Source organism: Rhincodon typus, unplaced genomic scaffold (assembly GCF_021869965.1).
Source record: "Rhincodon typus isolate 14 unplaced genomic scaffold, sRhiTyp1.1 hic_rhity00000051, whole genome shotgun sequence".
NCBI classification, from domain to species: domain Eukaryota; kingdom Metazoa; phylum Chordata; class Chondrichthyes; order Orectolobiformes; family Rhincodontidae; genus Rhincodon; species Rhincodon typus.
The window spans coordinates 727,605-740,978 of record NW_025965689.1 but is presented as its reverse complement, the minus strand read 5'-3'; the positions used below and the strand labels follow the sequence as shown (position 1 = coordinate 740,978).

The following is a 13,374-nucleotide window of genomic DNA, read 5'->3' as shown; positions in this document are numbered from 1 at the left end:
CTGTAAGGAAAAAACAGAGTTAACCTTTCGGGTCCAGTGACCCTTCCTCAGAACCAGTTACTGATGAGCTTTTCCAGCAACTTTGTTTTTGTTCCTGATTTACAGCATCCACAGTTCTTTCAGTTTTTATATGGTTACTTTGTCCCATTTCAACTGATGGCCTTCATTGTCTGAATGTATTGTATATTCAGACAATGAAGGCCATCAAGTTAACTGGGACAAAGCAACCATAGTAGCCCAAGCCAAACATAGACACACATGGGAATTCCTAGAGGCATGGTTTTCCATCTATACTTCAATCAACAAACATATAGAATCGGACCCCATATATAAACTCATACAGATCAAAACCAGAAATGACAGTACTCACCATAACGGACCAGACAGTATAAATTCCATGCGGAGTAGAACACATCACTTCATCAGAGGCTCCACTGATGATGTCACCGAGCATGGTGATGAAAACATCTGAACAAAAACAAGCCAGCTCAGCGAGCAAGTCAGCAACATTATCCACTACCCGAGCTGCAGATCTTTGCCAAACTTTAAATGCTGAAATTTGTTCAAACTGGGCAGGTGTGCATTGTGAATGGTGAAAAAAAAACTTGTATTTCCTCTGTGTTGTTTGAGCATATCTCACTGGAAATTGACTTCAATGTATGTCTGACTCAATCTGCTCTGTGCCTGTGGGAAGGATGTTCTCTACTCTGACAGCGGTAAAATACCTTCTGTTTCTTAGAATCTGTTGGTCACACTTGGCTTTGGACTGAGGGAATATCACTTTCTCTTAGTCCTTCAAGTATTTGCCTGGAGAAAGACAGAAGAAAAACCTCCTGTAAATCAACATCAGCCAAGTTTGATAATATTTAATTGATCAATGCAATGTTTAGTTAATAATCATTACAATATTTTATTTCAAGCCAGGAATTTGAACAGAATTGTGTGTCTGATTCCACTCTTGCTCTAAGCTGCTCCCTGTCTGGTGATTTTTTTTTTGTTAATTCCATACCAATTGAGTGAAGTCCAGAAACTAACCAACAGGTGTGCAGTTCCATGAATGGGGCTACCCAATGCAAGTGGGTCTGTGAATATGAGTTTAGTTGTTGATCTATTCATGTCAGTTCCTACTTGGTGAATGATAACTACACTCACACAATCTAAGCCTTTGTTAAATTACTTATGTATTCACACAGCAGAGACTGACAGGGACAGATTGATATAGAACCATACATCCATTGAAATGATATACCACTGAAGAGGGCTGTTGGCCTATCGGCCTATCTTGTCCATTCCAACCCAAAGACAAACAGGTGGCTATTCTAATCCCACCTTCCGGCACACAGCCCATTGCCCCACAGCTTAAAGCACCGTCAGTTTCTGTAATGTCAATGTATTGATCAATTTGTCATCTTAGTCTACGTTTTGTGGATATGTAAATATAGTTATCAATTTGTACCAGCCAACTTCTTCTGTATGAATATTTGAATGTAGTTATCCATCTCTACCTGTGAAAATCCAAATACAGTTATTAATATGTACCCATCAGTCTCTACAATTTCAATGTCCAAGTTTAATTACCAGCCTGTACCTGTCAGTTTTGCTCTGTTCATCTGAGAGTGTCAGTATTGATCTGTACCTGTCAGTTTCTGGTTTGTTAATGTATGAATGCATTTATCAATATGTACCTGTCAGTTTCAGCCAAGGTGAATGTGTGAGTGCAGTTATTAATCTGTGCCTGTCAGATTCTGCTATGTGAATTTGACTGTCATTTTAAGTCTCTACCTGTCAGTTTTGTCATGTGAACAAGTGATTGTCAATCAATATGTCCCAGTCAGTTGCTGCAATGAGAAAGTGTGACTGTGGTTATCAATCTACAGTCATCAATCTGTCCATGCCACTTTCTTCCATGTGAATACACGTGTGTTGTTATCAGTCTGTAGCTGTCAGTTTCTGGTCTGAGAATGTGGGTGTATTTGTCAATCTGTTCCTGTCAGTCTCAGCAATGTGCACATGTTAGTGTATTTATCAATCTTTCCTCATCAGTTTCTGCTCTCTGAATCGGAGTGTTTATTTATCATTTTTTCACTGTTAGGTTTTGGTTTTGTGAATGTGTGAATGTATTTATAATTCTGGACCTGTCAGTTTTTGCTATGAGTTTATCTGTGAATTTAGTTTCGATCTGTTCTTATCAGACTTTTGTGTGTGAATCTGTAAATGTAGTTACCAATCTATACCTGTCAGTTTTGCTTGCTGAATGTGCATGTGTAATCGTTAGTCTATCCCTGATCGATTCCGCTCTGTGAATATGAGAATTTTGGAAGCAACTGCTCCTGACAGTCTCTGCAACATGAATGTATGATGTACTTATCAATTTTTCCCTGTTAATTTCTGCTCGGTGAATGCGAGAGTGTTATTATTAGTACATACATGTGTTATTCTGCCCTGTGAATATTTCAACGTCTTTATCAAATTTTAGAGATGGATAACATATTCAAATTTTGTCAGGAAATTTTCACTGCATACGAGAGTGCACCCGTCAGTTTCTGCAATGTGAATACATGAGCGCAAGTTTGAATCTATGCCCGTCAGTTTCTGCCAAGTCAGTTATCTGTACCTGTCAGATTCTGCTGTGTGAAATTGAGTGTAAATATCAAACTGTATCTGTGATTTTATGCTTTGTGATGTGGGAGCGTTATTATCCATTTGTTCCTGTGAGTTTATTATGTGACTATGAGAGTGTAATTCCAAACCTGTCCCTGTCAGTGTCTCCTCTATATATCTAAGAAAGGAATTAATCTGTACCTGCCACTTCTTGCGATGTGAATTTCAGTGTCGATATCAACCAACGTCGAGCAGTTTCAGCTATGAGATTGAGAGTGTTGCTATCAGTCTCTAACTTTCAGTTTCTGCTATTTCAATATGAGTTTAGTTATCAATTTGTACCGGTCTGATTCAGCTTTATGAATACATAAATGTAGTTATCATTATGTACCAGTCAGTTTCTGCTAGGTGAATATGTCAATCATTCCTTATCAGTATGTGTGTTGTGAGTATGTGAATGTGATTATCAACTTGTAAACCTGTCAGTTTCTGCTCTGTGAATAGGAGTGTGGTGGTTATCATCTGCAGCTGTCAGTTTCTGCCACGTGAATGAATGAGTGCAGTTGTCAACCTGTTCCTGTCAGTTTGAGCTGTGTATGTGTCAGTGTAGTTATCCATCTGTATCTGTCAATTTCTGCAAGGTGAATGTGACAGAGTAGTTATCAATATGTACCTGTGAGATTCTGCTCTGTGATTATTTGAGTATAGTTATCAAACTGTACTTGACAGTTTTTTTTTCCTTTGCGAATATGAGAATGTCATTGTAAGTCTTTACCTGTTAGATTGTAATGTGGGAATGTTCGTATCAGTGTCTGCAAGGCGAGTATACTTATCCATCTGTGCCTGTCGTTTTCTGCTATCTGAATGTAAGAGTGCAGGCATCAATCTATGCCTCTCAGTTTCTGCTATGTCAATATGTGAGCTTGGTTTTTCATCTTTACCTGTCAGTTCCTGAGATGTGAAGGTGTGGGTGCAGTTATTAACATAACCCCGAGTGTTTCTGCTTGTAAAAATGCAACCAAATTCATTAAATCGTACCTGTCATTTTCAGACACGTGAATATGAAAATGTAGTTATCAGTCTGTGACTGTCAGTTTCTGTTCTGTAATTGAGAGAGTGTGCTTATCAATGTGTACCAACCAGTTTCTGTTGTGTGAATATGATTGTCATTATCAATATGGACCTTGTCAGTTTCTCCCCAGTGAATATTCTTGTGTAATTATCAGACTATACCTGCAAGTTTCTGCTCTGTGAATGATTAATTATTAATTCATTAGTTATTACCCTCTGCCCATCAGTTTCTGGTTTGCTAATGTCTGAGTGCATTTATCAATTTGTACGTGCCAATTTTTGCAATATGAACTTGTGCATACAGTTATCAATCCGTTCCTGTCAGCATCCCTTCTGTTGATATAAAAGTGCAGTTATCAATCAGTTCTGTCACTTTTAGCTCCATGAATTTTGAGCGTGTAATTACCAATCCATAACCGTCAGGTTCAGCTATGTGAATGTGAATAGAAAAAGCAATAGTCTAATGGTATTATTGCTGGACTATTAATCCAGAGAGCCAGATATTGTTCTGTGGACCCCAGTTCAAATCCCATCATGGCAGATGGTGGAATTTTAATTCAACAATAAACTAAAAATAAGAGTTCACTGTCAATTCGCCACGAAAAAAATCTGGTCCTCTAACGTCCTTTTGGGAACAAAATCTGCCATCCTTACCTGGTCTGGCCTACATGTGATTCCAGACCCACAGCAATGTGGTTGGCACTTAACTGCCTTCTGTGCACAGTTAGGGATAGTCAGTGACACACATCCCATGAATGAAAAAAAAAAGGAAACATGTGGGAATGCAGTTATCAATCTGTCTCTGCCAGTCTCTGTTTTTTTTAATGTGATGAAAGTTATCATCCTGTACCTGTCAATTTCTGCAATGCCAGTATATGACTGCGGTTATTAATTTGTACCAATTTTTCTCGGTTTACAATGTCAATATGAGAGAATTGATCTGTACCTGTCAGTTTCTGCTATGTGAGTGTATTTATCAAATTGTTCCTGTCAGTTTCTGCTTCGTCAATCTGAGAGTGCAGTTATTAATCTATACCTGTCAGTTTTTGCAAGGTGAATGTAAGAGTTCTGTTATGAACATATACCATCAAATTCTGCTCTGCGAGTATGTGAGATCAGTTATGATGCTGTCACCATCAACTTCTGCTCTGTAAATCTGAGTGTAGTTATTCATCTGCACTGGTCAGTTTCAGGTTTGCGAATATGAGTAATTATCATGCTCTCCCCTCGGTTTCTCTTATTTGAATATGAGTTTAGTTATCATTCTGTCCTTGTGGAGGCGAGGGAACTTGGGGAAGTAAATATGGATGTCTTGAAAACAGTCCACATGACATAACAGGAGGTGTTAGAGGTGGTAAAAAAAAACATAAAGGTGGCTAAATTGCCAGGGCCTGATCAAATTTTTGTCGATTTTCAGGATATCAGGATTTTGTGGGAAGCTGTGTTGATAATTTGAACAAATGACATTGTTCTCTTGCTTTCTTATAATATTTCATAGGTAGGATCATTCCATCCCTGTCACTTATTGCAATATGAATGTGCGACTATGGTTATCAAATCTGTACTCAGTTTCTGTTATGTGAATGTGAGAGTGCAGTTATAAACCTCAGTTTCTGCCATGATAATGAGAGTGTAATTATCAGTCTCTGTCAGTTTCTGCGAAATCCAAATGTGGGTTGAGTTATTAATCAGTACCTGTCAGTTTCTGTCATATGAATGTGTGAGTGTCATCAATCTGTCCCTGACAGTTACTGTAATGCAGGTGGGTGACTGTAGTTATCAAGCTGTAGCTCTCCATTACTGCCATGTCAATGAGTGTAGTTGTGCATCTATATCTTCGGTTTCTGATGGTCAATTCGTGAGTGTAGTTGTCATTTCTATACCTGTTTGTATTTGCTTGTCAATCTGAGTTTAGTTATCGATCTGTACTTGTCAGATTCTGCTCTGTGAAAATGTCAGATTAGTTATAAAACTGTACCTGTCAATTTAAACAATATGAAACTGCGAGTTTTATTATTAATCTGTTCCTGTCAGTTTTTGCTGTGTGGATATGATAGATTTGTTATCAGACTTTCTCTGTCAGTAACTACCATGTGAACGTCTGAGTCTATTTACCGGTCAGTCCCTGTCAGTTTCAGCTCTGTGTATCTGAGTGTGCAGTTATTAATCTGTAACTGGCAGTCTCTGCTACGTGACTATTTCAGGGCATTTATCAACCTTTCCCTATCAGCCAGTGAGTGTGCTGTGAATATGTGAATGTGCTTAGCAATTTGGACCTGCCTGTTCTGGTATAGAAATATAAATAGCAATTTCTCCTTGTCAGTTTCTGATGTATATGTTTATGAGTGTAGTTAGCCATCTGTACATATATGTTTCTAAAACATGAATAAGAGTACAGATATCACTCTTTCTCTGTATGTTTCTATTCTGTGAATATCTAAGTATAGTTATCAATCTGTACATGCCAGCTACTGCTTTGTGAATCTGTGAATTTAGTTATCAATCCATGCCTGTCAGTTTCTGCTTTGAGAATGTATGAGTGCAGTTATCAACCAGTACCTGTCAGTTTTTCCTCCATGCATTTGTTTTGTGTAATGGATTGTGTAATGTAAAAGCAAAGGGTTTTGTAACTCCAACAGTGCAGAGTCTAACTGGGAGACATTATATCAAGGGCTGTTCTTCAGGACATCAGCTTTTCCGAGTGCATAGTAACATAATTTTGTGAATAATGCTGAGGAATGGATTGATGTGGCTTCCTTTGTCAGACTCTAAGGGAAAGGGCAGTGAACAAATCAACTGTATTCAGCTGAATGACCACAATGTTCCTTCTACAGGAAAGAGTATTGGCTAATTCACTTAATTATTCTATCATGGATATCACATAACCCTGCTCTATGGTGTAATGGTGCAAGCCATCAGCAATACTCTTATGATGCTCCGTGGTGGGGATGAGGAAAGCAAAAAGACTTGTATTTTCTGTCTTACAGTGGAGAAGATTTAAACTTATTGAACATGGTTGAACTCTTTTTGCTAAGAAAAAGATAAAATTTAACAATTACAAGATTTAGTTAAATGGATCATTCTTCATTGCTTTAAATGGTGATTATATCATTAATGTGAAGAATTTGCATTCTATTTTCTTGCTTTTTTGCAATATTTTATTGGGAGGGGCAAGTGACACTGTAGAAAACTGAAGTGAATTTGGAAACAAAGTTAAACCATGTTCTTTTTTCAAAAAAAAAAAAAAAGTTTGCGAGACAGATGGAAAATATGGTTTCTATTCCTGAAGGTGAACAAGTTGAGAATTATGTTGTGATAAAGTTGGGGTAGGTAAATCATATACTGCCATGACACACGTATTGCAATGGAATGCTGGCTGAATGGAATTAGAATTGTCAGGTGCTTGTTTTTGTCTGCTATCAACTTGATGGGCTGAAAGGTCTTTTTTCTATCCTGTAGACTCCTCTGCTTATATAAAGAAGAACCACAAACATTTTATATGTATTTGCTTCTGTTACCTGTAGTGTGTATGGGTATTCATTGTTGTTAGTCTTTGTATCTTACGTGTTGATACAATGAGCATATTTGGGACTCAGTCTGAATCAGTCAGCACCTTTGTGTATGTGTCTGCATGCGCTCAGTCGTGATTTGCTACTTGTCAGTAACACTACTTGTCACACGTGTTGTTGAAACTATGTAACAACGTGATGTCTTTTTTTGAGGGGGTAACAAGGTGTCGAGCTGGATGAACACAGCAGTCCAGGCAGCATCAGAGGAGCAGAAAAGCTGACGTTTTGGGACTGGACCCTATTTCTGAAATGGGGGAGGGGAAGGGGACTCTGAAATATAGAGAGAGGTGAGGAGACGATGATGGAAGGTGGATAAAGGACCAGATAGGTGGAGAGAAGATGGACAGGTCAAGGAGGTGGGGATGAGGCTAGTAGGCAGGAAGTGTGGGTGGGGGTTGGTCAGCGAGGTGGGAGAAGCGGATCGGTGGGAGAAAAGATGGACAGGTCAAGGAGGCAGGGACGAGCTGGGCTGGTTTTGGGATGAGGTTGGGGGGGGGGGGGGGTAGATTTTGAAGCTTGTGAAGTCCACATTGAGACCATTGGGCTGCAGGGTTCCCAAGCGAAATATGAGGTGCTGTTCCTGCAGCCTTCGGGTGGCATCATTGTGGCGCTGGAGGAGGCCTGGGATGGACATACCGTCCAAGGAGTGGGAGGGGGAGTTGAAGTGGTTTGTGACTGGGAGGTGCAGTCATTTGTCATGATGCGAGCGTAGGTGTTCGACAAAGCGGTCTCCAAGCCTCTGCTTGGTTTCCCCGATGTAGAGGAGGCCACAACGGGAACAGTGGATACAGTACACCACATTAGCAGATGTGCACGTGAACATCTGTTTAATGTGGAAGGTTTTCTTGGGGCCTGGGATGGGGATGAGGGAAGAGGTGTCAGGGCAGGTGTAGCACTTCCTGCGGTTGCAGGGAAAAGTGCCAGGGGTGGTGGAACTAGTGGGGAGTGTGGAGTGGACGAGGGAGTCACAGAAAGAATGGTCCCTCCGGAAGGCAGATAAGGGTGGCAAGGGAAAAATGTCCTTGGTAGTGGGGTCAGATTGCAGGTGGGGGAAGTAGCGGAGGATGATGTGTCGAATCCGGAGGTTGGTGGAGTGATACGTGAGGACAAGGGGGATCTGCGATGTCCGGGAGTGGAATGCCTCATCTCAGGAGCAGATGCAGCAGAGGTGAAGGATTTGGGAATAGAGGATGGCATTCTTGCAGGAAGGCGGGTGAGAGGAGGTGTATTCGAGGTTGCTTTGGGAGTTGGTAGGCTTGAAATAGATATCAGTTTCCAGTTGGTTGCCAGAGATGGAAATAGAGATGTCCAGGAAGGAGAGAGAGGTATCAGAGATGGTCCAGGTGAACTTAAGGTTGGGGTGGAAGGTGTTAGTAAAGTGGATGAACTGTTCGAGCTCCTCGTGGGAGCACGAGGCGGCGCCGATACAGTCATCGATATAACAGAGGATGGGGCCAGTGTAGCTGCAGAAGAGCAGCTGTCCCATGTATCCTACAAAGAGGCAGGCATAGCTTGGGCCCATGCATGTACCCATGGCCACCCCCTTTGTCTGTAGGAAGTGGGAGGAGTTGAAGGAGAAGATGTTCAGGGTAAGGGCGAGTTGAGCGAAGCAGATAAGGATATCGGTGGACGGGGACTGGTCGGGCCTGTGGGAGATGGAAGAAGCGGAGGGCTTTTAGGCCATCTGCATGGGGATTGCAAGTATACAGGGACTGGACGTCCATGGTGAAGATGAGGCATTGAGGACCAGGGAATCGGACATTTTGAAGGAGGTGGAGGGTGTGGGTGGTGTCACAGACGTAGGTGGGGAGTTCCTGGACCAGGGGGGGAGAAAATGGAGTTGAGATCATTGGAGATAAATTTGGTGGGGCAGGATCACGCAGAGACAATGGGTCAACTAGGGCAGTTGGGTTTGTGGATTTTGGGAAGGAGGCAGAAACGGGGGGGTGCGGGGTTGGGGAACGATGAGGTCGGAGGCTGTGGGTGGGAGGTTACCTGAGGTGATTAGGTTGTGGATGGTCTGAGAGATGATGTTTTGGTGGTCAGGGGCGGGGTCATGATCAAGGGGGCAGTAGAAGGAGTCTTTCTTTATCTGGTTTGCGACATTATAAAATACCCTTACGAAATGTAAACTTGATTCCTTTCCTGTTCGAGTACTTTCAACAAGGAGTCAGCCGTTAACATTTCATACATGATGTGAATGTTAATGGGCTATGAATGATATTAATTGGAACTAGCATGATGTCAATTGACAATGGAAACAAAAAACAAACTTGCCTTTCCTCAGTTGTGCTTGGTTGGTTGTATCTTTGGATACATCTCTGGAAATTGAGCTCAATATAAGTCTGATTCAATCCGCTCTGTCACTGTGGAAAGGATATTCTCCATTCTGATCACAGTAACATACCTGCTGTTAGTTAGGAGCAGCTGCTCACACTTGGCTTTGTACCGACAAAATATTACATCATCTTGGTCCTTCAAGTATTTTCCTGGAGGAAGACAAAAGAGATATCTCCTGGAAATCAACATCAGCCAAGTTTGACAATCTCAAACAGATTAACGTATATTCAGTTAATAGTTATGAGGATGTTTCTTTTCTTTAACTTCACCTGTCAAAGGAGCAGAACTCCAAAAGCTTATGATTTTAAATAAACCTATTGGACAAGAACTTTGTGTCATGAGAATTCTGTCTTTTCTTTAAAGCCATCAATTCAAACACAAGCCTGATTCCATTCTTACATCGAGCTGCTCCTTGTCTGAGGATTTTTTTAAAATATATAATTTGATACCAATTGAGTGAGATTCAGAAACTAAGCAATAATTGCACAGCTCCAGTTCATGTTACCAGATTCCAACATACTAACTGTTGAAAAGAACAATAGGCACTATTTCAAATGTTTTACTCCAGACATATGATGTGTTAGCTCCAATCTCCGTCCCACACAAGATACTTGTATTCCCACAATCTTGTCTATGTTTCCACTATTTACCACACAATGTCAACAAACAGCGTGAAATAGAGGCCAAACAGTAATTTGCATCAGTGTTTAGAGATTTGAAAACCACAAGAATGACCCCCAGCAGCTTCTTGCCGCTTGTGTTCGGACCACACACAGCCCGAGAAAGGCCTCTCTCTTGCCCGCCAGGCCGCTCACTCCAAGTTCCGGGACCAGTTCCTACCCCGTTCGGCCTCTCACAAACAGCCCCCGGTTCTCCCTGAACTGAGCCCGAATCAATGCCGGTCTCGGAGCACCCTCTGTGTCCCAGACTCACACCTCGATATGTTGCCGGAAGGAACCTGCTGTTCCCTCGCTTCCCTGGGCGCTGGTCTCTCCATTGCGGTCTGTTTCAAACAAACCTCTTCCACTCGCTGAGTAAATGCTCCTCAATGGCAGCGCTGGGGGAGAGCCTCACGCATGCGCTCCTCTAGTCTGCAACAACCAACATTTGTGTCTTGTTTCCTCTCCTCTATTCCTCTTCTATCCGCCTCCCACTCTCTCCCTATTTATTTCAAAACCCCCTTCCCCTCCCCCTTTTCTGATGAAGGGTCCAGGCCCGAAACGTCAGCCTCTCTGCTCCTATGATGCTGCTTGGCCTGCTGTGTTCATCCAGCCCTGCACCTTGTTGTCTCTAACATTTGTGGGGAGTTGGCGGTTGGAAGGGCAAGTATCGCGCATGCGCTGCTTTCCCCAATTTTTTTTAAACCGAGCTTGCACACAGCGCGGACCGGACACGGGATCATTGCCTGATCTTTCTGTAACAGGCAGAAGGAAAGCGCGGGGTGTAATACAGCCCAGACAAACTGATCAACCGGCCGTGTAACCGCGGTTAATCAATCTTATCAAACCCGCCGATTTAAACATCTTCAAAACGAATATTTACAGAATCCCATTTTTTCGGTACATTTTTATTTCGCCCAGATTGTAAGCAGAACACAATTTGTAATTGCTGCCTGAAATGTCTTTATCAGGTAAATTAAAGGAATACACCATTAAAATATCGCCAGGGGTCCCAGCATCAAAACTAAACAAAATATAATTCCTGTAAGGGTTAATGAGATACATATACTGCAATATGTAACATTAGTGTCTGGGCAGAATTCCAACTCGCGGTATGAAATAACGAGATGCAGTTCCATTGACCCTCCCCATGTGATACCTTCCCCATTCTCAGTCTCCGCTGTGGTAAATCACGGCAAGTGTGATATTTGAGTTACTCGAATCAATTCATGTTTAAGCTGTGTCTGCACTCGGAACCGGGACAGGGATCATTCGATCCGGGCTCAGCTCTTTCCTGAAAGATGTGGGTGGCTCTGAGAAGAGCCTTTGGTTCAGGTGGTTACATGTTGACTGCTTCATTTCTTTGCTGCTTTCTTGGTCACTTTCGCTTTGGGCTTGGTCTTCGGTTTACCCGATTTCGGGACCGGTTTTGCGGCCTTGGGGCTCTTGGTCTTTTTCGCCTTCTTCACGGGAGTCTTTTTCTTCGGCGCTGCTTTCTTCACCGCTTTCTTTGGCGTTGCTGCCTTCTTGACGGCCGCTTTCTTGCCTGTTGCTTTTTTGGCTGGGGATTTCTTCGCTGTCACCTTCTTGGCCGTTGTTTTCTTCACGGCTGGTTTCTTGGCGGCTGCTGCTGGTCTCGTCTTCTTTCCCACTTTTGCCTTGACTGGATTCTTAGGGAGTTTGAAGGAGCCGGAGACGCCCTGGCCCTTGACCAGAACCAGGGAGCCTTTCGCCAGACACCTCTTGATAGCCATCCTGATCTGTGCATTTTGCTTCTCCACATTGACCTCGCTTCTCTGCAGCGCCTTCTTTATAGCGGCCAGAGACGTCCCCTTCCGATCGCTGCTCTCCCCGACAATCTTCACAATCCGCTCGCCCAACCCGGGACCGGCTGTTTTTTTCCTGGGAGCCGCCGCCTTCTTCTTCTTGGGAATCTTGGGTTTGGTGCTGGCGGAAGCTGGAGGAGCCGTTTCGGCGGCTGCACTGTCGCTCATGTCGAGAACTCTGCGCTGAATCTCTCTCTGTCAGACTGAACTGCGTCAGCAATGAAGCCGCTGGTGGCGGCACTGAGCAACTTAAAGGCAGCGAGCGGACGGCGCGGAGACAACCTTCCCTCAGCTCCCTGCTCCTGCTGCCCCTCTGTGTTTCTCTCTCGGCCGAAACTCTCCAATTCCTCTGCAATTCCGCATCTCCCGAGAGCCAGGCTCGATCGTTCCTGACCCTGACACGGGTAGGTTTGCGGCCAAAACGTTTTCACTCGAATTGACGCTTCCGTTGTCGAGTTGAACGCATTTTGCTCCTGCACTGATCGCGCTCTCTGAGCTGAGCGCTGACATTATCGTCACTTATAGGCTGAAATCTTGAAATCAACAAACACATTGGCTTGAATTCTAGCTTTCGGGTTTAGTGAGGGAGCAAGGGGATAAGTTGAATTGAAAATCTTTTTGATTCGCACAAGAGAGACTCGGAAATGTCATGATATGAGCGGACACACAAACACAGTTACGTTAGACTCACCCGCCCGCCCTTTACCTGCAGTCTCTCTGACACAATATTCTCATTCATAGAGTCACAGGCCAGAAATATCGCGAAATATAAATGTGGAAGGATATAATTTCTTTTCCTCAGCCTTTGCTCCAATATTCAGGGAGTTGGTTGTAGTTTTTTTCTCCTTAGTAACCGTTAAACTCTCTGAGGTCTGTGCGCCGGAGATTCGCTCTTCTCCAGATTCAGCTGCAAGAGCCAATCATCTGGTTGGAAGTTATACTGACCCACATTAGTATTTTTCATTCTGGCGACTGTACTCAACATTGGTTCTGGAAATCAACAGACAGAGAAACATAAATAATGCAACTGGACCTAACTAATCGTCCCATCAAACCTCTCCACCCACTCATCAAAATGGCAGATCATCCAACTCAATAGCCTGTGTCCGTTTTTCTCTCATCTCGAGTCATACAGCAAGGATACAGACCCTTAAGTCCAATCAGTAGATGCCGAATATAATGCCAAACTGAACTAGGTCCACCTCCCACTCCCTGGCCGATTTACTTTCAAACCTGTCATATTTATGTACTTATCCAAATGTCGTTTTAATGTTGTAATTGTAGCCACATAGACCATTTCGTCAGGAA

General features: G+C 42.8%; 3 protein-coding genes across 6 annotated transcripts in view; all 3 read right to left on the bottom strand.

The window, feature by feature from the left end:
* LOC109929682 (histone H2B 7-like) overlaps positions 1–13,374 on the bottom strand; it is an 823,479-nt gene that overhangs the window by 158,273 nt on the left and 651,832 nt on the right. The gene's annotated exons all lie outside the window — the stretch shown is intronic.
* LOC125488138 (histone H2B 7-like) overlaps positions 1–13,374 on the bottom strand; it is an 844,706-nt gene that overhangs the window by 179,512 nt on the left and 651,820 nt on the right. The window lies entirely within an intron of this gene.
* On the bottom strand, positions 11,114–12,270 carry LOC109928057 (histone H1-like). Its single transcript, XM_048621017.1, has one exon. The coding sequence runs from the start codon at positions 12,232–12,234 to the stop codon at positions 11,596–11,598; it is 639 nt and encodes a 212-aa protein (XP_048476974.1). The 5' UTR covers positions 12,235–12,270; the 3' UTR covers positions 11,114–11,595.

Coding starts and splice junctions, on each gene's coding strand:
- LOC109928057 (XM_048621017.1), bottom strand. CDS start 12,234: ATGAGCGACAGTGCAGCCGCCGAAACGGCTCCTCCAGCTTCCGCCAGC.